Here is a 26,981-nt window from a genome sequence, read left to right as displayed (position 1 = left end):
AGACTTTTATTTTCAAAATGGTCTCTCATATGAATAGGTTGTATTCAGTCACGTGACTTTTGCTTGCAAGTTTGCTTCTGGTAAATGAAGTGGCAGTCAGGCAAACCAATCTGGCTTCCATTATGCAAAGACCTAGTGAAACTATCTCCAGCTATTTTCACAGTTTAGAGGCCAGTGCACAGTCAAGATACTTTGAGAAAGTTGCTCTTTGCAGTGGGATAGATACTTACATGCGATTAAAGAAAGATTTTTCCTGTGAGTTGGGTAATTATCCCATCTGTTGAGTTCCCTGACATCTTGAACTACCTGATGCTGCAGACATCATTCTATGCTGACAAACAGATGAAAACCTGAAATAGCATGGCAGCCGACAGCTTTTTATATGTAGCTGGGTTAAAGATCTGGGGATCAATACACTAAAAGATAAATCCTGTATTGTTTTTTCCTGGGTAAGTAGGCATTTTTGGGCTTTTTGTATATGTCTTTGCTAGGATGCTATAAGTTTTAGTATTGGGTGTAAACAAGCCACAGCTGCTCGATTTTCAATCCTCCCTGCTCTTCTCTTCCAGGTAAATAATTCACAAAGCTCCACAGAAACACCTTTAAAGACCTGGGTATTGGTGAAACAGAATGGAGACGTTATGGCTCACTGTAACTGCATGGCCAGGGAAGCAGTTTCATACTGCTAATTTGTGAGCTCTACTTTTATGTTTACGTGGATCTGTTAGGATTGATGGAGGTGTGGTGAAGTTAGGATCCAAGAGCAGGACACAGACAGTAATCCAATAAATAATATGACTTAATTCAGGGAAGAAAGGGCGTGGCAAAAAGGTAAACAAACAGGATAAAAAAAACAAATGGCAAAAGTAGTCCAGACAAAATGAGACAAACAACTTGACAAAAACATGAGACAGGCAAAGACAAAAACACTAGTGCAAAAAAACATGAACAAGAAAAGCTCGCTAGAGAGGAAAAACCATGAGAAGCAAGAGAGGCACAAAAATGGCTAGAGAAGCAAACGAGACATTCTGGCAAAGTCAGAGCCTTTAAATAAGCAGCAGTAAAAACCAGGAAGTGAGTTCAGGAGAGAAGAATTCCTGTCCTGGATCAGGATCGGCGCTGGCGTGAGAGATCCGTAATCTCCGGAGTGGATGTCCGAGGCGGAGCATGACAGGATCGTCTTGATTATCTTATCTATCTAGTTCAGTGCAGGGGCCCAGTCTACATCATTGCCCTTGTAAAGATTGCCAGGACATCCTGATAAATAAAGTGAAAACATATGCATGAGTTTACAATTTGGTGAACACGATCGAACAGTAAACAAAAACACATGAGGACTGAAGCATCTCCTGAACTTCTAAACATCACAAAATAATGGAAAACGGTCAGAAAGGTGGTTTGCAAATCCAAACAAAATAAATCAGAGGCATTTACAAACCTTTCCCGAAGTGATGGCTGCAAAATCGAGTGTTCTTTGACTCGGCTCCCTTCCATCACAGCGAAAGGTTCAAGAGCCACCTTTCTCATCATCTTTTGATAAAATCCTTTGCTCTTGCACCTTTTTTTTAATCACTTTATGGAGAACCCAGAATAAACTTTATCAGTTTCACGGTTTGTTTGATTCGAACAGCCCCAAAAAATGCAAGCGTAGGGCATTTTCACAACTAGCAAGGCACTCTAGCGATAGTAACGCTTTGTGAACAGTGCGCTTAGCTGACCACCACTTAACATCTTGCATATCTCATGAGGTGGATGTAACATTAGATGCAACCCACCTGTATTCCACTGCAATCTGAGACACTATTGTTTCACTGAAAAGTGCAGCTATTGTCCAAATGGGAGTTTTTCATTGATCAATTTAGCTCCCTCCTGAAAAGGCACAAGGTGTTTTTTTTTTTTTGAAGATAGAATATGTGAAGTTATTTGTTATGAAGTGAAATTCATTTTGTGCCAAGCTAACAGTTTTGAACTGAATGTTTACAGTGCTACATGGTTAGCTTGCAAATCACAACTTACCATGCTAAAGTTATTAGCATTAGAGTTTTCCAGAGATATCAAGAGTTCTGTCTATAAGACACAAAAAATACACAGTATTTATTTATTTATTTATTTTTATTTTTTTTTTCATAAAACAGAATTTAACTGCCAGACAGGAATCACCAAGTAGTTGGTAAAATACCTTCCCCTATACACAAATACTCAAAAAAAAAATGTTGACTTATATTACATTGAAGAAGGCAACAATGTAAATGTAATAAGTTGTTGATCACCAAGATGGCACCACAGATGGCTGCCTCAGTGTGTTGGTATTTTTTACAAACTTATTTTGTTTTGTAAATTCAGTTCACTGGTGCAATACTCGAAGCTCTTACAACAGAGAAGGGCTCATGAACATCAGGGGAACAACTCCAGTGGACTTATTACCAACCATTCTGGTGTCGTCCATTGAATTATTGGACATTCTGGTCAAGGGTGCTGTCACCTTTGCTTACTTAGGCCAAGTTTACATTAGACCATATCTGTCTCGTTTTCTTCGTGGATGCACTGTCCGTTTACATTAAAACACCGGGAAACGGGAATCCGCCAGGGTCCACGTATTCAATCCAGATCATGTCTGGTCTGGTGCTGTGTAAACATTGAGAATATGCGGATACGCTGTGCTGAGCTCTAGCTGGCGTCGTCATTGGACAACGTCACTGTGACATCCACCTTCCTGATTTGCTGGCATTGGTCATGTGACGCGACTGCTGAAAAACGGCGCGTACTTCCTCCTTGTATCACCTTTCATTAAAGAGTATAAAAGTATGAAAATACTGCAAATACTGATGCAAATACTGCCCATTGTGTAGTTATGATTGTCTTTAGGCTTGCCATCCTTCCACTTGCAAGTGGTAAGTGACGCACATGCCTGACATGCACTGAGATCACACACACAGCGGCTCAGTCCCAAATCACTGCTCGTGCGCTCCACTCGCGCGCTCTGTGAGCTGTGCAGGGCCGGAGTGCGCACCCTCCAGAGGGCACTCGCTGTTCAGGGCGGAGTGATTTGGAGCGCAGGATGCCTGCGGAGCCGAGCGTATCCGTGTATTGGCGTTGCTGTGTGCACGCGAATCGTGTATTGGCGTTGCTGTGTGCACGCTAATCATTTTTAAAATGTTAATCTGATGATCCGCTGATACGGTCTAATGTAAACCCCACCTTAGTGAGATGCTAGAGGAGAGGGAAATGCGCTGGTGCACGCGCCTCTGCTGGCATGGACTTCACACTCCACTATCTGCGATATTTCTCTCCGATAAACCAAACAAACACTAGCTGCTGGTGGGGAAAAACAGGAACTTTTCTTCATTTTCTATTTTATGCTTCACAGAGACATGTCTATGTGGACTCATACTGGACTCTGCGCTGCAGCTGGCCAGCTTCCAACTTTTCACAGCAGACTGTAACACAAATCTCTCTGGTAAAACAAAGGGTGGTGGTATCTATTTTTATGTAAACGGTGGCTGGTGCAGTGACACATCAGTAATCCTGCAGCGCTGGTCTCCTGACTTGGAATCATTTTTCATAAATTGTAAACCCTTTTACTCCCCTGCAAGTTTATTTCATTCATTCTGGTTGGTGTTTCCATTCCACCACAGGCCGATGTGCCGAATGCACAATGCATGCTGGCTGACCAGATACTGAGTGTGGAGCAGACTAACCTGGACTCCCTAGTTATTGTCCTCGATGACTTTAACAAAGGTAACCTCAGCCACGAACTACCCAAATAAAAACAGTTTATTAAATGACCGACCAGAGAGGAGAATATTTTGGAACACTGCTACACTACAGTCAACTACTGTATTCCTATCATGCCATCCCCTGTGCTGCACGGGACCACTCTGACCACGTTATGGCCCACCTGATTCCTGTATACAGGCAGAAATTAACCATGAGGAAACCTGTACTGAGGACTTCACAGAAGTGGAGTAATGAGGCTGTGAAGAACCTTCAGGCATGCTTGGACTGTACAAACTTGAATGTGTTCAGGACTACTACCAATAGTCTGGATGAGTACACAGAGACAGTCAGTACGTTTACATGCACATCCAAATCGAGCTACTGTTGGTAATCGAGCAAAGGGTCCCAGCAGGGGTGCCAGAGAAATCCAATCCTACATGCACAAGTGAAATCGGGCTATTGTGCAAGGTGCATTGTGCACCCGAGCCACACGTGGCGCTACACGCCTCATTGTGTTGGTACACTTCCGGTTGTCGTCATGAAGAAGAGCTATAGTGTTGCCAGATACTGCTGACGTATTCCAGCCCAAAACATGTTCAAATCCGTCAAAATGCACTTAAACCCCCCCAATCTGGCAACACTGGCAGTTCCGTGTTCAAGCTGTTAGGCTTGCTCTAATAGACTGTATGGCTACAAACTGTCCGGCGCAGACCACTGTTTTGTAAGACAACTTATTTTGCACAATAATATTTTTCTAAAGTCCATTTTTTGCTTACAAAAAAATATTTTTTTGCTTACAATTTAACTTGTGTCTTAATAAACACAAAAAGTTCAATTGTTTTGTTTTTATTGACATTCTTCAGATGTTGGATATATATATATATATATATATATATATATATATATATATATATATATATATACACACACAAATACAATGACTTGTTTATGTACACAATTCACAGCTATGCAACAGATGTACAGATGTATTTGGTGATACAGTAAGTGAGCTAAATTTTAACAGTGCAAACAATGCCACAAAAAGAAAAGATTCATGCCGTTGTCATGATTCGTTGTCATACCGACCGAGGCTGTTGTTTTTCCCGCTTTTGGTCTAGTCACTCGTCACTTCCGGAAGGGGCAGCGCTGAAGTAAGCGGCTCGACTCCGTAGCTCGATAGGGTATACATGCACTAAGTAGCTCGGCTACAATCGCATAATCTAGGTCGTGTAGCTCGATTGTGAGAAATCAAGTTCGGTTCAATTTCAGCCTAGCTAAGGTGTTTACATGCCATTTAGAGCTTCGATTTCAGTCGAGCAATGGCAGAAATTCAATTTTCTCTATGTGCATGTAAATGCACTGTGTGATGTCATACATGAGGATTGCTGTGTACCATCATGCACCAGGGTGATTGGTGATGACAAACCCTGGTTCACAGATAAGCTCAGACAGCTAAGGTTGCAAAAGGAAGAAGCATTCAGATGTGGGGATGGGGGCAGGTTTAAAGAGTCAAGGAACAGGTTTAGCAAGGCAGTGAGAGAAGCTACATGACTATATTCTGAGTCTCCAACACCAATTCTCAGCCAAAGACACTACATCTGTCTGGAAAAGGCTCAGACAGATCACAAACTACAATGGTACAGCCCCCCCCCCCCATCTGTTAATGGCTTGCACCTGGCCAACCAGGCAAATGAGTTCTACTGTTGTTTTGAAAGATAATGGAACTGTCCTGATATCATCCCCCAGATTCCACACACCAGTTCCTGCTCACCCCCCACCTCAACTGCTGCTGGGGCCTCTTTACAACCTTTCAACTTGGAGGCCCAACCCCGACCACCACCACTGCCACAGCTCTTTCCAGTCTGGAGAGAGATGTTAACAAGTTCTTTAAAGCAGATATGCAGAACCTTTATTTTTAAATAAATTTGAGTGGATAGTATCTCCATCTTTGACTCTTGTATGCTGCATAAATGGGAATAAAAATATATATATTTTTGAGTGTTAAAATCGACTGCAAAGTTGTCATTTGAGCTGCCCCGCTGAGCTAGCCATCCCTGAGTGCGTGACGTCAGTGCGGTAACTGGTTTTAAGGCCAAGGCCTTTTACAGCTATAGACCAAAGTCAAATAAATAAAAATTTATGGTGAAAGTAAGAAATACCATTACTGACTTGCTCAATAAAGACTGATTTGACTTCATTGACTGTGGGTTGACTCTCATTAAAGCAGGATAGGTGTTATAATTTATGCAACATACAACCCCGATTCCAAAAAAGTTGGGACAAAGTACAAATTGTAAATAAAAATGGACTGCAATAATTTACAAATCTCAAAAATTGATATTGTATTCACAATAGAACATAGACAAGATATCAAATGTCGAAAGTGAGACATTTTGAAATTTCATGCCAAATATTGGCTCATTTGAAATTTCATGACAGCAACACATCTCAAAAAGGTGGGACAGGGGCAATAAGAGGCTGGAAAAGTTAACAGTACAAAAAAGGAACAACTGGAGGACCAAATTGCAACTCATTAGGTCAGTTGGCAATAGGTCATTAACATGACTGGGTATAAAAAGAGCATCTTGGAGTGGCAGTGGCTCTCAGAAGTAAAGATGGGAAGAGGATCACCAATCCCCCTAATTCTGCACCGACAAATAGCGGAGCAATATCAGAAAGGAGTTTGACAGTGTAAAATTGCAAAGAGTTTGAACATATCATCATCTACAGTGCATAATATCATCAAAAGATTCAGAGAATCTGGAAGAATCTCTGTGCGTAAGGGTCAAGGCTGGAAAACCATACTGGGTGCCAAACCAGTATGACAGTGACATCCTGTTCCGTCCCGAGTTTTAGTAATTGCCTGAGCCGAGCAGTAATGGTGGAATACGCAGTATAGACCCTTTTCAGTCACGTGACCTTCGTAAACGCGACCACCATTTTGGACATGTAGTGGACTTCGGCTTGAATCAGTTTGAATGCGAGGAAGGCGACAAACGAAAAACATAAAAGAAAAAGGAGCGAGATGCAGAAAACACCTTCACTATCCAGCGACGTAGGGCATTTACAGGGCGAGCAGAAGGAGAGGTATTTGCAAAAATTGAGGTTAGCAGGCTTAGAGAACGACGTTTACCTGCTTCCACCAGGATTGTTCACTGACGTACGCTCCGGCTTACTCCCCCTCAAATTAAGCAGCGCGCTCTGGCTTCCGGAGCGCACTGCTTAATTTGAGGGGGAGCAAGCTGGAGCGCGCTCCGGAACCTCGGCCGGAGCACTCCGGGAGCAAGCCGGAGCGCGCTGCTTAATTTGAGGGGGAGCAAGCCGGAGCACGCTCCGGAACCTCGGACGTTGGCTCCGGCAGCTATTTACACTGGATCCGGTGTAAATAGCTGCCGGATCATAATTACAGTAAACTAGTAAATATAGTAAAGGAAAAACTTGAGACTGAAAGGTTTTAACAGTCATCCAAATGACTGAACGTAAACATTGCTACAGTAACATATGTTGTTGACATTAGCTAGTCAACAATAGCTACTACAGAAGAACAAAGAGGTTACAATGGGTTATTTTAGCCTATTTGGTTACACACTTTCCGCCACAGAATGTTAACAGCAATGTAATGCCTTTTCTGGCTAATTTTATTCGTCTTACCTCCAACAAAGTGGTCACTACACAAGCGTTGGTATGCCGAGGGCTGCCAATCTTTCGTGTTAATGGCCGCTATCCATCTTCTCCGTCGGGATCCGATAAAATGATAAACCTTGCCTTGTTTGTTGATGGGTTACTACATCTAGGTGCACAACAATATAGTGGCATGATGGAAGTCTTGCTGAAAGTAAAAACTTTCTTTGCTGCCGTTCCTCAATGTTGGCTGTGGTAAACTACTGGTAGTACATGTCCAAAATGGCGGCCGCGTTTGTCTTGACGTCACGTGAAAAGGGTCCATAGAGAGAATGACTGGAGCAGCCATCTTATTTCTAAAGTCGATATTGCTGCCATCTCACCCTTACATGGAAGAAGTGAATGAACAGAGGACTGAATGAACAACAACTGAATGTAGGATTGTTTCAAAACAATCGGCCACAAGATCGGCCTTCAAGAAGCGAGAACACAGACGGGTAAGCTCCGACTCTCATTTGGATAAAAACACAACAAAAACTTTTTTGGAATCGGGGTTGTATTTAAGTTACCGGTATAAGATTATTTAATTTGCTTCAGAATGTGATTGTCTCAGTTCATCTGATTATTTAATTAGCCTTTTACCTTTTATCAGTGAAAATGCATGCATGTACATATACAACCCCGATTCCAAAAAAGTTGGGACAAAGTACAAATTGTAAATAAAAACGGAATGCAATGATGTGGAAGTTTCAAAATTCCATATTTTATTCAGAATAGAACATCGATGACATATGAAATGTTTAAACTGAGAAAATATATCATTTAAAGAGAAAAATTAGGTGACAACAACACCTCAAAATTTCATGACAACAACACCTCAAAAAAGTTGGGACAAGACCACGTTTATCACTGTGATACATCCCCTTTTCTCTTTACAACAGTCTGTAAATGTCTGGGGACTGAGGAGACAAGTTGCTCAAGTTTAGGGATAGGAATGTTAACCCATTTTTGTCTAATGTATGATTCTAGTTGCTCAACTGTCTTAGGTCTTTTTTGTTGTATCTTCCATTTTATGATGCGCCAAATGTTTTCTATGGGTGAAAGATCTGGACTGCAGGCTGGCCAGTTCAGTACCCGGACCCTTCTTCTATGCAGCCATGATGCTGTAATTGATGCAATATGTGGTTTGGCATTGTCATGTTGGAAAATGCAAGGTCTTCCCTGAAAGAGACGCCGTCTGGATGGGAGCATATGTTGCTCTAGAACCTGGATATACCTTTCAGCATTGATGGTGTCTTTCCAGATGTGTAAGCTGCTCATGCCACACGCACTAATGCAACCCCATACCATCAGAGATGCAGGCTTCTGAACTGAGTGCTGATGACAACTCGGGTCGTCCTTCTCCTCTTTAGTTCGAATGACACGGCGTCCCTGATTTCCATAAAGAACTTCAAATTTTGATTCGTCTGACCACAGAACAGTTTTCCACTTTGCCACAGTCCATTTTAAATGAGCCTTGGCCCAGAGAAGACGTCTGCGCTTCTGGATCATGTTTAGATATGGCTTCTTCTTTGAACTATAGAGTTTTAGCGGGCAACGGCGGATGACACGGTGAATTGTGTTCACAGATAATGTTCTCTGGAAATATTCCTGAGCCCATTTTGTGATTTCCAATATAGAAGCATGCCTGTATGTGATGCAGTGCCGTCTAAGGGCCCGAAGATCGCGGGCACCCAGTATGGTTTTCCGGCCTTTACCCTTATGCACAGAGATTCTTCCAGGTTCTCTGAATCTTTTGATGATATTATGCACTGTAGATGATGATATGTTCAAACTCTTTGCAATTTTACACTGTCAAACTCCTTTCTGATATTGTTCCACTATTTGTCGGCGCAGAATTAGGGGGATTGGTGATCCTCTTCCCATCTTTACTTCTGAGAGCCGCTGCCACTCCAAGATGCTCTTTTTATACCCAGTCATGTTAATGACCTATTGCCAATTGAACTAATGAGTTGCAATTTGGTCCTCCAGCTGTTCCTTTTTTGAACCTTTCACTTTTCCAGCCTCGTATTGCCCCTGTCCCAACTTTTTTGAGATGTGTTGCTGTCATGAAATTTCAAATGAGCCAATATTTGGCATGAAATTTCAAAATGTCTCACTTTCGACATTTGATATGTTGTCTATGTTCTATTGTGAATACAATATCAGTTTCTGAGATTTGTAAATTATTGCATTCTGTTTTTATTTACAATTTGTACTTTGTCCCAACTTTTTTGGAATCAGGGTTGTACTTTTGTCTATTTTTAAATTCTTTTAGCTTAACTGTTCAAGCACCAGGGCGGCATGGTGGTGTAGTGGTTAGCACTGTCACCTCACAGCAAGAAGGTTCTGGGTTTGAGCCCAGTGGTCAATGGTGACCTTTCTATGTGGAGTTTGCATGTTCTCCCCGTGTCTGCGTGGGTTTCCTCCAGGTGCTCTGGTTTCCCCCACAGTCCAAAGACACGCAGGTTAGGCTAATTGGTGGCTCTAAATTGACCGTAGGTGTGAGTGTGAATTGTTGTTTCTCTCTAAGCATCAGCCCTGTGATGACCTGGTGACTTGTCCAGGGTGTACCCTGCCTTTCACCCATATTCAGCTAGGATAGGCTCCAGCTTGTCTGCGACCCTGCACAGGATTAACGGTTACTGATAATGGAGTGATGTTCAAGCACCAACCACCAAAGCAAATTCCTCATATGTGAGAACGTAGTTGGCAACAAACTTGATTCTGATAACTACCTTATTTCTAATCTCTTGTGCGTTTGTGTGTGCATGTCCATGTTTGGAAATGGATAATAACTATGCATCTAGAAAATGGTTTGTTATCAGGTTAATTCCCTTTTGCCAGTTATAAATAAATAATTTTATCATAAATAAATGATCCCAAAATAAGATGCCAAGAAACATCAAGATGGATGTGGGGAGAATCAGCTCAGTGAACTGCAGATACCAACAATGCTTTAGACAAGTCACAGATATCAGAAAGTGGCACCAAAAATGGGTGAGCAATATACAGTAAAGAAAGGTTACCCACCGTGCCACACCTGGAATGCTATCTTAAAGAAAATACCAACCCAGCTAACAATTTTATGTAGTAACTACGTACTTACAACGTAGTGGTTTGGTAGACATTACGTAGTGTTTTTACATAGTTACTACGTAAAATTCTGGACTACCTGCAACGTTTTTACTGTCGTAAAGTTACGTAGAGAAATTACATACCCACCACTTTCCCACTACCCTATGGGGACCTTCCCACTATACTATGGATACTTTCCCACTCATATGGGCGCGTTCTCACCACCTTACATTTTAACATCCTTTCTACTCCCTTACAAAACCCGAATAATATTATGCAGAAAACATGGAAGAAGCAACAATATTTTGCATAGTCGGTGCATTTATTTCAACAACAAAAAAAAGCTGCATCAGCCTGATTAGGTTAGAAATGTGAAGCATTATATATATATATATATATATATATATATATATATATATATATATATATATATATATATATGTGTGTGTGTGTGTGTGTGTAGGTCATGTGTTGTAGTTTCACAGGATGAAACAGAAGATTAATACATGCATTTCCTGAATCAAATGTAATCATGAATATGCAAAGGAACTTAAAGGTATTATTCTGCACTTTTATGATGGCCACTGGTCAGATATTACATTACACTAAAATGGCATAAAAACCTACAGAGACTGACTGCAATATTTACACACATGCCAACCATTATTTTTGTTCTGGCTCTAAAAATATTTAATGGTGAACCAGTATTCAATAATAGAAATTCTAGCAGTGAAAGAGCTAACAGCTTTCTCTGGTTTCTGAATCAGATGAATGGTGGGTTGGTACAGTAGTTGTCTCCTTAGTTGTTGCAGCCACAGCAGCGCGAGCCTGCAAATATAATTATAATCAATGATAAATTGGGAAATCCCTGTTTACCATTATATGGTCAGATTAAGTGATGTATGTACACATAAAATATTTGCAAGAGGTAAGTACCTACAGATAATTCTGCACAATTTCATCTACATGCATCAGAACCTTTCTCTGATGATCTATAAAAACACATAAAAAGGAAATGGTTAGTGTCATGGGCCACATATTGAGCATTATGCATTTATGAATTAAAGACATAGATTGAAAAAATGGTTGGATTTTATGATAAAGTACCACACATAAGTAATATTATTAGTACTGGATGTCACTACACAGATATTCAGACTGACAGATCACAAATGTACGTCATTTATTCAAGTAGTGTTTCTATCTTTTCATAAAATGATCTCCACCGCGCGCGCATCATCCCCCACAAACAACATGGTGCTGTGCACGCTTTCCTGCAGTGGAGACTCACACACTAACATTCATTAAAATAAACCTTTAACGATAACATTTGCATATAATATATCATCAGACTTAATCACCTCACATTCACACAGTGACAACAACAGCAATGGTAAGATTCTTACTTTGAAAGAGTCTGCCGATTAAAGCTCTCCACTTATAACCAAACACCTTCCCTTCGCACCAATAAAAAACAACTGGGAGGCCGGAAGTCGCTCCAACGGGTTTTGAAAGACCGACATGATCTGGAGCCGCAAAGCATGATGGGATAGCGGTCAGCCAGCATATGCCCTTTTTATGCCAGGTTAACAGGGTGGAGGGGGTCAGGGAGAGGGGCGGGGATCGGATTGGATTGATAATTTCTATGAAAAGCGTCGGCAAGCAGCCCGAAGGCGCCCTGGGAAATGAAACTGTACATGTTCATTCAGTGAATTTGAGCATATTTTGAATAATTTTGCTTGCTTCAAGCTTTCTGTTGTGTTTACTCTTTTATATCCCATACCACCCCCCCCACCCCCCCGGTCACGGAAGGGGGGTTAAAACCCTCCCCCGGATCCGCCCCTGTGGGGGGGTCACAAACATAAACATTCTCAATCACACATCACAGGAATAGAAACAAGCTCAAATCACCGGTCACGGAAATAATTTGTTGGCAAGCACGGATCATGTGAAAGTCCTCCCCTTCAGTTAAAGTTTTGCGTGGACCGAACATAATTTTGGATAAAAAAAATACCACTAATAGTTATATTAGAGGGTTACAATGCAGATAAACTGTTAAGACAAACTGCAAAATCATGAATCTATGAACTTTTATTTCATTGAAATGGCCTTATTCAGTGCTATTTTAAAGTTAAAATATGATCAATTCATTAATAGACCAAGATCACATTGATAATGTTATTCATAGAGACATACAACAAAATGTATGAAAGCAAATTATTAATACATCAATCATCAAATAGAAAATACACACAACATGTAGACGACGTAGTAGGACATACGTCGCTGGATGGTCTCCAGATAACATGTCCGTTATGTATTACACTACGTTGTCATTACGTATTACCACTATGTTGTCGTTACGTATTACCACTACGTTGTCATTACGTATTACCACTATGTTGTCGTTAGGTATTACCACTATGTTGTCGTTATGCATTACCACTACGTTGTCGTTAGGTATTACCACTATGTTGTCGTTAGGTATTGCCACTACATTGCTGTTACATATTACCACTACGTTGTCATTACGTATTACCACTACATTGTCGTTACGTATTACCACTATGTTGTCGTTACGTATTGGCACGACGTTGTATTAGGACGTGCCTACTATGTAACGACAACGTATTTCCCTAACATTACCAAACCGCTCCCTAACCACTACGTCGTATATACATTGTGTGTTTACTGGGAACTAACATAAAGCATCACAATATACCTCTTTAATATCCAGTGTGTAATGATCGCATATGTTATATCAATACCCATGATAATAATGAAGGACAGCTGCTGATAGCATGCTGAAAGTGTCAAGGTAAACAATATTGGCAAAGCCTTAATATCTGAATCTGGTAATTTCATAATGTTATTTTGATATGCCATAATTTGATATTTGCCAAATGTAACTTTATGACTACACTGCAACCCTGCTACAACTTGCTCTTTTACGATGAATGTTCACATATAATGAACTATGTTTGTGTCCCTGCCTTTAATGATATTGAGTCAGTCATTAGCAGTGCCATTAGGACTAATTATTCACAGCACCTATTCCTGATAAGAGTACAAACACAGCACGCGCTTATAATGGCTCGTTAAACACACAGACTTGAAGTATATGTGTTGTACCTAGTGTCTCACATTACCAAGCCTTGTATCTGTGTATTGCCTTTCTCGTTTTCACCTTGTGTATTTGGACTCTGCCTTTCGTCTTTACTTTCGCCATTCTGTTTGTGTCTTGCTCTGCCATTGCCCGTTTTACGACCCTGCCTTTGTCTTACATTTTTGAACCATTTGCCTGCCTGTTTGTAAATAAACACTTCCTGCAATTACATCTGTCATTTGCCTGCCTACATGACATACTGAGCTATGCACTCCTCTTCTCACCAGAGACAAGCAATAAGTAATCAAGTCCGGAGTCAAGTTAACAATACGTGTTAATGCCATAAAACAAAGGCTTAACTAGCCTAGCTTAAGTGTTGATCACTAACAATGATCAAGAACAGTGATCAGAGGATTGATAAATGGACAGAATGACGACTGATACCACTAAACACATAGTTAAAGTGCACTGGCGGCATTTTTATATCCCCTGCCCAGCCACACGGCATGACATAAACGACATCAGTGATTTGCAACACATGAATAAACTGAATAATGAAGATTTTGAAAATGTAGTGGGTCAGTGGGTGGACATTGACAACAATACACCAGTAACCTCCATGATTTCCATAACAGATGAAGAAATCATTGCCTCTGTTCATGATCCTTTAACTCAGTCAGTGAACTATAGACCCTTTTCACGTGACGTCACGACAAACGCAGCCGCCATTTTGGACATGTACTACCAGTAGTTTACCACAGCCAGCATTGAGGAACGGCAGCAAAGAAAGTGTTTATTTTCAGCAAGACTTCCATCATGCCATTATATTGTTGTGCACCTGGATGTAGTAACCATCAACAAACAAGGCAAGGGTTATCATTTTATCGGATCCTGGTAGATGCTGACCGACGGAGAAGATGGATAGCGGCATACCAGCGCTTGTGTAGTGACCACTTTGTTGGAGGTAAGACGAATAAAATTAGCCAGAAAAGGCATTACATTGCTGTTAACATTCTGTGGCAGCGAGTGTGTAACCAAATAGGCTAAAATAACCCATTGTAACCTCTTTGTTCTTCTGTAGTAGCTATTAGCTAACGACATTAGCTAGCGTTGTGTTCCTTTGCTGTTGGTAGACTGTAGGACAGATCAGAGGCAGTGTCCTACAAACAGCGCTTAATTTGAGGGGGAGCAAGCCGGAGCGCGGTCTGGAACCTCGGGCGTTGGCTCCGGCAGCTATTTACACTGGATCCGGTGATCCGACACCTCTTTTGACTATGTCACAAAAAAAACAACAACAAATAATTAAATAAAAAAATGCAAGTTTATTTAGGGTCAATGTCTGATTTTGATATCTGTCTTGTTGGTGATTTCTCTCATGAAACGACATCCACAAAATATCTGCAGATGAACTTAATTTGCAGTGTTATTACAAAACATGCCCAGAAGCGCAGCGCAGCGCCGCGCCCCCTCCCCCCCTCTTTTTTCCGCACCGGAGCCGCTCATCCTCTGCGCTCCGGACCTCCCACTTTACAAATTAAGCACTGCGTGTTGAAAATAAGAGGAACATGTATTTGTCTCTTAAATCCAGGCCGTTCCCTGTAATCTGTAACAACGATTGGAGAAAGTAATGGCAAATAGTGAGTGCACAAACCATAGAAGGTAAACTGTACACAGCGCCAGGGCAGTGTGATGGTATGTCTACTTTTAGATTGTGTTAGCTTATCAATGAACACACTCGTCACTTGACGAGTTTCACGTCTTTACGACGGATACTTAAATGTGTGTTAGGTATTATTGTTGCAGTCTAAGCAGTCATTGTAGCAGCTAGATGAGCGAGAACCGAAAGGGTCTGTGCCATAAACTGTTATTTCTGTACGGCGTTGCTAATGTGTTGTTACTGTTGTTATTTCTCCCTCTGCTCGCCCTGTAAATGCCCTACGTCGCTGGATAGCGAAGGTGTTTTCTGCATCTCGCTCCTTTTTCTTGTATGTTCTCCGTTTGTCGCCTTCCTCGCATTCAAACCAATTCGAGCCGAAGTCCGCTACATGTCCAAAATGGTGGTCGCGTTTACGAAGGTCACGTGACTGTAAAGGGTCTATAATAGTGACTCAGATGAAGAAATTAATGGTAAGGAGAATGTGCCTAAAATTTCGCATATCACATGAGAGTTTGGTGTGACAAGTGGGTCCATTTGAGTATTAAGAACTTTTTGATATAAACTATTTGGACATCCCCCATGGAGTTTGTTCTAGCGGGGTTACAGTGTATTAAGATCAATCTATCGATTGATCAATCAATCAATATTTTGTCAAGTGTTCACAACCTAATCAACAAACTAATTATAAACCATCCATGAACCCTTCATAAGGGCTTATATTGTAAAATGGTACCATGTAATCCATGTAGAAAATTGCAGTAACTCATGCCAAATATACAGTCTGAAGCCTATCAATCTAGGTTCACATTAGTGAGTCTCCTTATATGTAAATTTTACATCCACTCAGGAGCTCTCGTTGGATGCAAATGTTTTTCTGTACTAATTGGATTTTTATTAGTATCACATATCTTGTGTAAATGTACCTGCAAATCATTTACAAACAAATCTGTTCATATCTAGTTTGATAAACAGGGCCAATTGTTTATAACTTGAATTGCACACAGTATGATACAAAGAACAAAATTTAAAGATAATTTTCCTGAAAAGTTACTTATATTTTCTGAGCTTACTCGAAAAACACGTTTGTATCAGAAACCTCTCCCAGATGCCCCCCAGCTATTCAATATATTTCATACTTTTCTACAACTAAAGCCTAGGTCACAACCGGCCATACGTGCTCCTACGGCCGGTCTACGTGTAAAAAACGCAAGAAACGCATGGAGGGCGCGCGTGTGACGTGCTGATTTTCGAGCCGTAGACTGGCTGCAGACTGGACGCAGAGGTTCTGCCATGTCAAACAAACTCTACGGGCACTTACGGTTTTTTCAGGTTGCAAGACAAACTTACGGCCAACGTGCGTCTTTCTCCACGAACAAAAAAAAAAAAAAAAAAACGCAGCAATTTGGGAAACGCCAAAAATCACACGACCAAAAAATCGTACGTCCGGTTATGACCTAGGCTTAACACATCTTATTCCACATAAAAATACCATGCTGTATGTGCTAGTAATGGACTTTAGTAAATTTTGGATGGTAATTACAAATAGCAAAGTTAGCTTACAGACCACATAGTTTTATATCAGCCAGGATTTTTTCAGTAAGCAAACTGGGTTTTGATATGTAAATTTTAAAGTGTTAAAAATAAATTTAAAGAAACTGGCAAATTTGATGGAAGACATAAAGGGACATAAGGAAATCCAGTCAAATGCTTGCTCAACTTCTTGGATAGAAATCTGTCTTCAATGTTAATTCTTTGAGAATCACAGTTATGTTTGACCACACTGTAAAACCCGATAAGGTCACTGAGCTCAAAAATTTTATTGAAACGGAATACGTAAAAATTTTTGAGGTAAGTAACTTAATTTTTTTAAGGTAAGATTTCTTAAAAATTACACTATAGTTACACTTAATTGTAATTTTTAAGAAATCTTACCTCAAAAAAATTAAGTTACTTACCTCAAAAATTTTTATGTAATCGGTTTCAATAAAATTTTTGAGCTCAGTGACCTTATCGGGTTTTACAGTGCACTATGTTTGGGCATCATGTTATCATCTGTGATAAATTATCTGCTTTAGATAGGATTACAATCCAAACACTGCAAACAAAGAAGGCAGGCATCTACTAGTTACACTAATGCTCTTGACTGCTTCCTTTGTAACATTCCATGATGGGTAGTCCCATACATTTGTACCATGCATTGTATACCGGTACCATTGTGTAGTATCACAATCTAGCAATCTATCTTTCAAAGACTATAAAATACAGAAGATAGTTGACTAATTCCTTTAAAGGCACACAGAGAAAACATTAGTATTGATTCAACCAGAACACTGCTGTCACCTGGCCCATTACTGACAAGTATTTTAATTTAAGCTGTTCCACAGATCTCAAGGCAAAATATTTGTCTGCATAGAGTGAGTGTTTAAGCTTTCTTAAAGTATTCCAGCATGCCCCGTTCTATGTACTGAAGTCTTTCACACTTTCACATGCCCATGTGCTCACAATGTGACTTATTATTTGTGAATCTCATTACATTCCCCCAGCATAGCAATGCAGCAGAGTTGTCTACTAATTGTTATTGTTCTGAGAAGAGCAAAGAATTCGATGGGCAAACTCCAACACCTGCCTTCTTCCACACAATGCACCCAGGCAAACAGACATCCTCTAAAGGAATGGGAGGTTGAGCCAATTCAAATTAAACAACAATTTCCTATCCAGTTGAGCTGTAAATATGAGTGCTTATTATCTCAGAATGTGAATAGCAAATTGCATATGTGGTTTTTTGTGAAACTCTCACCATTGGGTCTTAATTGTTCCTTACTGCTCGCTTGCTTTTCTTCTCCCTGCCTCCCCTTTTGCAGTCTGTGTGTTTCAACAGCTCTCTCCTGAATTTGCATGATAATAACTTGATTACTTCCTGCTTCGATTACTTTATGCTGGTTGGATATCCTCACACAACCTTCCTTTGTGTTGATGCCTGCACACAAAATGAAAAAGATGTCTTTTTGACGAGAGTACTCTGAATATTTGGCCAAAATACCTGCTCTTAACTTCATTTCTTTCATTTTTGAGCTTGCAGCTACTGAAGTGCTATCCCATGCACGCTGTAGGACCCAGCAGATGAGGAATCATATTAAATAGAGTACACTAGTGCTATTCCCTCTTGAATCTCTTTATATCATCAATTACTATTGTTAGCCTAATTGAATTTTTAATTAGTATTGCTCAACTTTCCTGCTACAAGTTAATGACAAAAAAGTGACGTTTTCTCTTTGAAACCCCTATTTTCTTTAAACATCTGCAATTGTTCAAATCAAAAGTCCAGACAGTTGCAGGATTATTCCTTTGATATATATTTGAACTGAAGTACTCCAGTTGAATTGCTGACATAACTCTGAATATGTGCTATCTGAAGCATGTGGTATGAATTTTATTTATTTATTTATTTATAATGGAAATGTTGGAGGTAGTGTAACAAGTGAGTAATTCAGAGTGAACATCTTATCCTTTTGGCTTAAAAAAACATTTATGAAGGTCAAGTTAACTTACCATTTGGCTAAAAGAATTAGTCTCATAATCAAAGTTGGAAACAAAATGAAAGAAAAAAAATGTTTTGATGTAGATTTCATTTTAATTATATCTGTAATACTCCAACTGAGCTATGTGTAAAATTGGATGAAAGATCACATTCTGAGACAAAATGTTTTGTATCCTATCATACAAAGAATAGACACATCCACTGTAACTATGATGATCAGTATTCTCAGTAGATTTTTCTATATTTCTGCTCTCAGCTGCACACAGATCTGGACAAAGGAGACAGTGAGGTGAAATACACTCTCTCAGGAGAGGGGGCCGGCACCATCTTCACCATTGATCAGACCACTGGAGACATCCATGCATTACGCAGCCTGGACAGGGAGGAAAAGCCTTATTACACACTTCGAGCGCAGGCTGTGGATATCAACACCAACCGGCCCCTGGAGCCCGAGTCTGAGTTCATCATCAAGGTTCAGGATATCAATGACAATGAGCCAAAGTTTCTGGAGGGCCCTTATACTGCTAGTGTCCCTGAGATGTCGCCTGTGGGTAAGGAATTTGTAATACTAGTTTGACATTGCAAATAAGTTTATTCAGAAAGCTTCAGAAGAACATATGATTATATCATATTCTTGGAGGGTTGCATACAAATTGCCATTCTGTTATATTCCAAGATAGGCAAGGAGGCTGTGATAGAAAATGTAATTCTCTCATATTCTCTCATTTTCATTTTCAAGGTCTTTCAAAATTAACATACTCTGTAATAAAGGAGTCAATTCATTATAAAATACCACATATTTTATGTGGGGTAGAATAAACATATAAAATTAATCAAATTCATATTCCTGCTTGTGAAAAGTAGTCCTGTATCTCAAATCAGGAGAGACTATAGTGTAGTACTGTGTTTTTCCTGAATTAATATGTGAGCAAAATAACATACGAGTGTATTAGCTTAGAAAAAGCAGCAATGGCTTCAGCCAGCAGCAAGCAGGAGCAGGAAGATTCCCTCAAATCTGAAAGCTAAGTGTACAGGATGACTTTGGTTTCCCAGGAAGGTAAAAAGGTGTGAGTATTGGACCAAAATATTACACAGCAAATTCCTCGGTGTTGAATTAACACTTTCGGAGTTAATTTCTGTCCAATTGGACATATATAAACACAGTAGGGTGTTAAATCAACACTCTGGGTGTTAATTCAACACTGGGGATTTTGCTGTGTACAGTGTTATGAATGTACAAAGTAAGTGTAGTATACACTGGTGCAAAAACCACAAAGACGTCCACACATCTCTGCTGAAATCACCCTTTTTTTCAGTCTGAATTAGAACAAAACACACACACACACACCTATTTGCTGCATTTAAGCAACTCTTTCCAGCTGATTTAATTTGGGTTACAGAAATCATCACAGTAATTAGGAAGTTCATACTGCAAATATCAGACTATATGCTTGACCATGGAGAAGGGTTCAAAAAACATGTCTCAGGCTCTATACATCTACCTGATTATGACAGCAAAAATAGGTAACAACAGAATGAGAAATAAAAAACCTCTTCATAGACTCCTCCTTGAGAGTCACACAAATGAAAGCTTAGCTTGGCTAGAGCTTTTGTTGTGTATATCTGGATACATCTCCATTGGCCATGTCAGTGTTTTTCTCCATCCTGCTCTGATTAAATTACAGATTACAGTTTGATTTGTCTGTGCCAAACTCTCCGGTTGTCTGATAATTTTAGTCTCATCCACATAGACATGTCTGTGATTGTATACACAGATGTTGACACTTGATTGCTGCTTTTTGTCCTACTTTGTCTGGCCATGTACTCAAGAGTGGACTAAAATCCCAGATTTGCTTACCCAAGACAGAATCAATTTCTTTGTAGAACAGGCAGTGCTAACTGTCAGACCCCATTTTCTTATTGGGTTTCAAGCATTCACAGTACTTCCTCTTCATGTAGTCAATATGCTCTTTACACTTGATCCAGTGAAACATGGTGCAGATGGAGGGACATAATTTGTAAAATCTCGTCCAAACTGACTCCTGTATTTTGTGGTTATGAATTGTGTTTTCAAATTCTTGCTGGAACCTTGGTCTGCCCAGAATTGAAATAAAATCTACTACACCTCTACTCTTGTCACTACCTCTTCAAACCCTTGGCTGCCATATTGTGAATGGAGCATTATCATTTGACCATGTGACACAAACCTCTGGGTTCATAGAAAATACAGCCAACTATAAATCCACTCCTCCTGTGATAATTTGATTGCTGTCTGAATGTGAGTGTGTTATCACTGAGGAGACACAAAAAAATATTTATTAAAAATGCCTCCCTGATAAACTAATTGTGGCGTTTACATCGCCAAGTAACGCAAGGTGGACGACATTGTATTTCAAACGATGGTGTTTATTGATCACACTCAACATGACTGACTCGTACAGACTGCTAGGCTGACTAACTAACATGAGTGTCTCGCGCGCAGTGCATCAAGGAACTCAGGGCTGCGTCACACATGCGCAGTTGGCAATATTATGCACTTGAACTTTTACTGTACATGACATCTCCCCCCCCCTTTTCAAGTATAGTAGACATACACTATACAAACATTAACTGTTGGCATAACTTTAAACTAGATATTTTCTCTTGTATACTCACTTAAACTCAGCCATTACTTATTAAACAAAATTCTTCCATAAGTTTCTTCTGTTGTTTTTTTTTTTCTTTTTTTTTTTTTTACACAACAGTTTTTTTTTTCTTTTTTTTTCTTTTTTTTTTCCTGAGGGTGTGGGTAGACTACCACGGACCCTTGAGATGAGAAGGGATTTATTCTGCCCTTTTGTCCATCATCTCAACTAAGTAGCATACCTCGGGTTTGGCTTAACAGTCCGACCAAACCTGGTGACGACTGGAGTTGGGTGTTCAGGGGGACCAGGGGCGTCAGCAGGAGCACTGGCGGTGGTTAAGTCCTGCTCTGCTGGCTCATGCTGTCCATCTTGCACCGTTGGCTGAGGATCATCCATCTTTCGTGGTGATGACAGCTCCTGGTTGACCAGCCGGATGTGGCGCCGGTTCCGTCGCGGTGTGTCGCCTCGCTCCGTCTCCAGTGTAAAGGAACGCGGCGCAGCCTCCTGGCGCTGCACAGTCGCTGGTGTTGTCCAAGCCTTTTCTCCGTCGATCTTCACTCTGACTTTGTCACCGATGGAGAGTGGTGGTAGAGGCTTGGCGGAGTACCTGCGGTTGTAGTACTTCTCATAGGACTGTTTTGCTTTCGCGTCGTTTCTCTTTACAGTCTCTAGATTTGGCCACATTGGCCGCAGGCTCTCTTTGAGTACGGGAAGTGTTGTACGGATTTCTCGACCCATTAGCAACTTGGCGGGACTTTGCCTAGTTGGCTCTGTTGGTGTTGAGCGGTAGCTCAGGAGAGCAAGGTAAGGGTTGTCTTGCTTGAGAATCCACTTTGCCGTCTTCACAGCTCGTTCGGCCATGCCGTTGGATTGTGGGAAATGAGGGCTTGAAGTAACGTGCTGGAAGTCGTACTCAGCAGTAAAGTTTCTGAACTGTTCGGCTGAGAACTGAGGGCCGTTATCTGTCATGAGCTCCTCTGGAATACCGTAGCGTGTGAAGATGCTTTTCAGTTTCTGTATAACTGTTTCTGAGTTTGTCTTCGGTAGATCTAGGATCTCGAGCCATCTGGAGAAGTAGTCTATCACGATTAAGTAGTGACGACCTTTGAACTCGCACAGGTCAGCTGCAAGCTTTTGCCATGGTAGATCTGGCAATGGTGTAGAGATCAACGGTTCTCTGTTCTGGCTCGGTCTATGGATGTTGCAGTGCTTACATGACATCACAAGCTTCTTTACATCACAGGCAATACCTGGCCACCACACAGCACCATTGTACCGTTCCCGGCACTTGGTAAGGCCTTGGTGGCCCTCGTGAATCTTCTGCAGCATGTAGGTTCTCATACTGCTTGGAATCACGATCTGCTTACCACGTCGCAGCAATCCATTGGCCTCACTGAGTGAGCCACGATCTTTGAAGTAGGTGCTTGCTCTGACAGCTACACCCTTCATGTGTTCAGGCCAACCCTTATGGACATACTTGAGGACACTCTGGAGTTCGGCATCTGTTCTTGTTTGGTCTTTTATTTGCTCGATAACCGGCTTCCTCACTCTCAGGTCTTCCTCCACCGAGTCCACGTACGCTTTCACCTCTGCTTCTAGGTCACCCAGATCGGTATCTGCCATGGGTTGCCTAGACAAAGTGTCCGCGATGACTAGGTGTTTGCCTGGAACATATTCTGCGACTGGGTTGAACTTCATTAGCCTAATAAGCAGGCGCTGGCAACGAAGCGGTGCTGTATCAAGGTCTTTTGAGTTGATTAGAGTTACCAGTGGCTTGTGATCTGTAAGTAGTTTGTACCTCTCTAGGCCGCAGAGATACTGGTAGAAACGCTCAGAGGCCCACACTCCTGCAAGGCACTCTTTTTCGATCTGAGCGTATCTCTTCTCGGCATCACTCAGCGTACGCGAACAGAACGCAACAGGCTTCAGGACCCCATCATGGCTCTGCAGGAGGACTCCCCCGAGCCCATAACTGCTTGCGTCTGCACTGACGACGGTTGGCTTTGCCGGATCGAAGAACTCCAAGACTGGTGCTGATGAGATTAGCTGTTTCACTTCTGTGAACGCTCCGTCTTGCTGTGGACCCCAGCACCAATCTCGGTCAGTCTTCAGTAGCTCGTTGAGCGGCTGTAACACGGTGGATAGGTTTGGTAGGTAACGGCCTATGTAGTTCACCATACCAAGAAGCCGTCTTAGCTCACTCAAATTCTGAGGTGGTTCCATTGTTGTTATGGCTTTGACCCTCTCCTGGTTAGGGGCTATGCCGTCCTTGGTCACAACCTGTCCCAGGAAGTCCAGCTCTGGTTGGCTAAGCCTGCATTTGTCCTTGTTGAGTCGTAGACCTGCGGCAGTGATGGTCTCCATGACTCGCTTTAGCCTCTGATCGTGTATTTCCTGTGTTTCTCCAAACACCAATATGTCGTCCATGTACACGACTGTCCCCTCATGCCCATGCAGTAGGTCAGACATCTTTCGCTGAAAGATTTCGGGCGCCGATGTGATCCCGAACGGTAGCCGCTTAAAACAGTATCTGCCTAGGGGCGTGATGAAGGTGGTCAGACGTGCACTGTTCTCTTCTAGAGGAATTTGCCAGAATCCGCTCTCGGCATCTAAGCTGGAGAACACGGTACTGTTTGCTAGCTTGGGCATTATGTCATCCAAGGTAGGTAATATGAACTTCTCACGTTTCACATTTTCGTTAAGCTTTTTCAGGTCCACGCAAATTCTTATTTTGCCACTCTTTTTCATGACTGGAACCATTGGGGCGCACCATTCAGTCGGGTCGGTCACTTTCTCTATTATGCCCATTGACTCCATTCTCTTTAACTCCTCTTCGACCCTAGGGAGTAGTGGAATCGGTACTCGCCGTGGCGTAGCGATGCTGTATGGCTCTGCGCCTTCTTTCAGTGTGATTCTCACTGGTTCACCTTTCAGGATGCCTAGGCCGCTGAATGTGTTGATCTCGTCGATGCGCTTAATTAGGCCCAATCTGGTTGCCACTGTTCTGCTTAGGAGATTTTCTCCATTAGTTTTGACTACCACTACATGAAAGCAGCAATTTTTCAGTTGCCCACTGATGTTGGCTTTTAATTTCGCTAGAAACTGCCCCCTTGTGGCCACTGTGCCACCTGGGCTCTGCAGGGTGTTTGTCGCTTCGCTAAGTTGGGGCTTGCTTCATAGTGCTTCGTATGTGGCTTCAGACATAATTGAAGTGTCTGCACCGGAATCAATTTTAAATGAGACTGGCGTATCTGCTACAGTTAAAGTGGTTCGCCATGGTGGCTCATTCTCTGCAATTGGCGCATCTTTCTGTTTTAGCTCTACTGAGCCTAGGAACATTGTGTCCTCCTCATCAGCTTCGGTTATTTCTTGCACAGCCTTTGAATAACACACTGCTGCAAAGTGCCCAATTTTATTGCACTTCATGCATTTCTTTCCTTTTGCATGGCACTGCTCAGCCTCCATATGATTACGTCCACACCTTGTGCATGCTCCTTTTTTCGACTTTTTATTTACCTTCGTCATGTGTCCATATTTCTTTTGTTCAGTTTTCCTCACTGCCTTCACATTGTCCACGTGCTCTGCGCCGTGCCCTCTCTCTGTATTCTGAGACTTTATCAATTCACAGTGCCTCGCTGTTTCAATGGCAGTTTTCAGTGTTAAATCACTTTTCATTTGCAGTCTTTGTGACACTTGTTTATCACGAATTCCAATCACTATGCGATCTCGCATTTGCTCTTCCTTTAATGCTCCAAAATCACAGTTTTCGGCTAGCTCATACAGTTGCCTGACGAATGCTTCCACACTTTCGCCTGGCTGTTGAACTCTGGAGTGGAACTTAGCACGCTCATAGATAACATTTCGTTTCGGAATGAAGTGTTCGTCGAATTTAGCCATCACCACGTCGTATTTATCTGCATCTGCCGCATCAGTAAACGTGAAAGCCTTGCATATGTGCTCAGCCTCCGCTCCCATGGAATAAATCAATGCATTTACCTGCACATTTTCCTCTTCCCCCATAAGCAGTGAAGCTATGCGATACCTGCCGAATCTTAGCTTCCAGTCAGGCCATGCTTCGGGCTTTGAGAAATCAAACTGCTCCGGCGGAGTAAACTTCGCCATGGCGATGCACAATCCTAGCTCTTCTCTCTCACGTCCGACGTGTCGCTCTCGTCCAGTTTTCTTCTGACACCATGTGGCGTTTACATCGCCAAGTAACGCAAGGTGGACGACATTGTATTTCTAACGATGGTGTTTATTGATCACACTCAACATGACTGACTCGTACAGACTGCTAGGCTGACTAACTAACATGAGTGTCTCGCGCGCAGTGCATCAAGGAACTCAGGGCTGCGTCACACATGCGCAGTTGGCAATATTATGCACTTGAACTTTTACTGTACATGACACTAATAAGATCCAAATAGGGCTAATGGCACATTTTCAGGCAATGTTTATTTTTCCTGTATCAAAAATGTATCTTATCGAGACACTTTCATATCATATTAAATTAGAATTTTTTTTATCATACAAATTGGATCCAGTATGCCCCAAACCCTTTTTTTTTCAATTGTTTTGTCTGTTTGCCAGAATTCACCTCCATCGACATGCAGCAGGTTTTTGTAGGCCATTTCAATTTTTAACCTAGTCCCTATTCATGAAATATTTGTTCCTGACTCCTGAGTCTTAGTAAAATTATTTATCCAGCTGCTGTCTTTTGTAAAGTGCTCTTGAAAAGGCTCTGTTGTAGTTATGGTTTGCTTAAGCTTTTGAAAAGCTCAACTTTAGATTAAAGCGATGACCCACTTCTGTAGTTTTGTTACTTTTAATATGCATATAAAGGCATATGCTCCTTGGATTGGCAGATAGGTATGAGCATGACAGAGGACTGAGCAGTCTGTGATTAAATATATTTGTAAATCCTTACCAAGGATCACTGTTTTGTACAGTTAGGACATCTTTCCACTGCATACACTGGATTCTGTATGTGTATTTCTCATCATAGTTCAGACCTTGTCCTACAGGTACATACAGGAGCCAATATGACGTAGATTTGTCTCCTTAAATGTGATGTTTAATATGGATTAGTAGAATCCACACAATCCTTTGATTCAGACAGGATTTTCCACTAAAGCCCATAGTGGAAGCATACAATCTCAAGTGATTCAAAATTGCTATTTTACCATGTGCCTGTAATTACATATTCAACAGATACCAGACATAATGCAAACAACTATGTATGTAAAAATTAATAAAGCAGGCAGTATTTACTGATGTATTATCTTAAACCAATCCTTTCAAGCCTTTTAAACACATTGTCAAGTGTAACACAAAGGTTGTAAACCAACAGTGGTTGTTCTTTAGTCCTCTCTCTTTTATCTGAGCTGTGATTTAGTGTATGCAGTTTCTAGCAGCTAGCTTGTGAATCAGGCATTTATGGAGTGTAATTAAGTTTAGAGTCATTCTGCTTGACTGCCCTTGGTTAAAAGGAGTGACAGCGTGGTGCATTATTACTCTTAAAGGTGTTACTGGCATACAGCCATCTTTACTCTAACTTTAATTAAAGTTAGCAGGTAGCCTGTCATTTGAGAGAGTTATGGA

The 26,981-nt window shown here is 41.3% G+C and overlaps 1 protein-coding gene across 1 annotated transcript in view; it reads left to right on the top strand.

Moving 5' to 3' along the window:
* LOC132898498 (cadherin-12) overlaps window positions 1-26,981 on the top strand; it is a 294,117-nt gene that overhangs the window by 113,652 nt on the left and 153,484 nt on the right. Inside the window, exon 3 of the mRNA XM_060940161.1 lies at window positions 19,013-19,307. Within this exon, the coding sequence (XP_060796144.1) occupies window positions 19,013-19,307 (295 nt within the window). The remainder of the gene's footprint in view (window positions 1-19,012; window positions 19,308-26,981) is intronic.

The sequence above is a fragment of the Neoarius graeffei genome, chromosome 14 (assembly GCF_027579695.1).
Source record: "Neoarius graeffei isolate fNeoGra1 chromosome 14, fNeoGra1.pri, whole genome shotgun sequence".
In the NCBI taxonomy this organism is placed as follows: domain Eukaryota; kingdom Metazoa; phylum Chordata; class Actinopteri; order Siluriformes; family Ariidae; genus Neoarius; species Neoarius graeffei.
The sequence above is the reverse complement of the archived record's forward strand: the minus strand, read 5'-3'. Positions and strand labels throughout refer to the sequence as shown.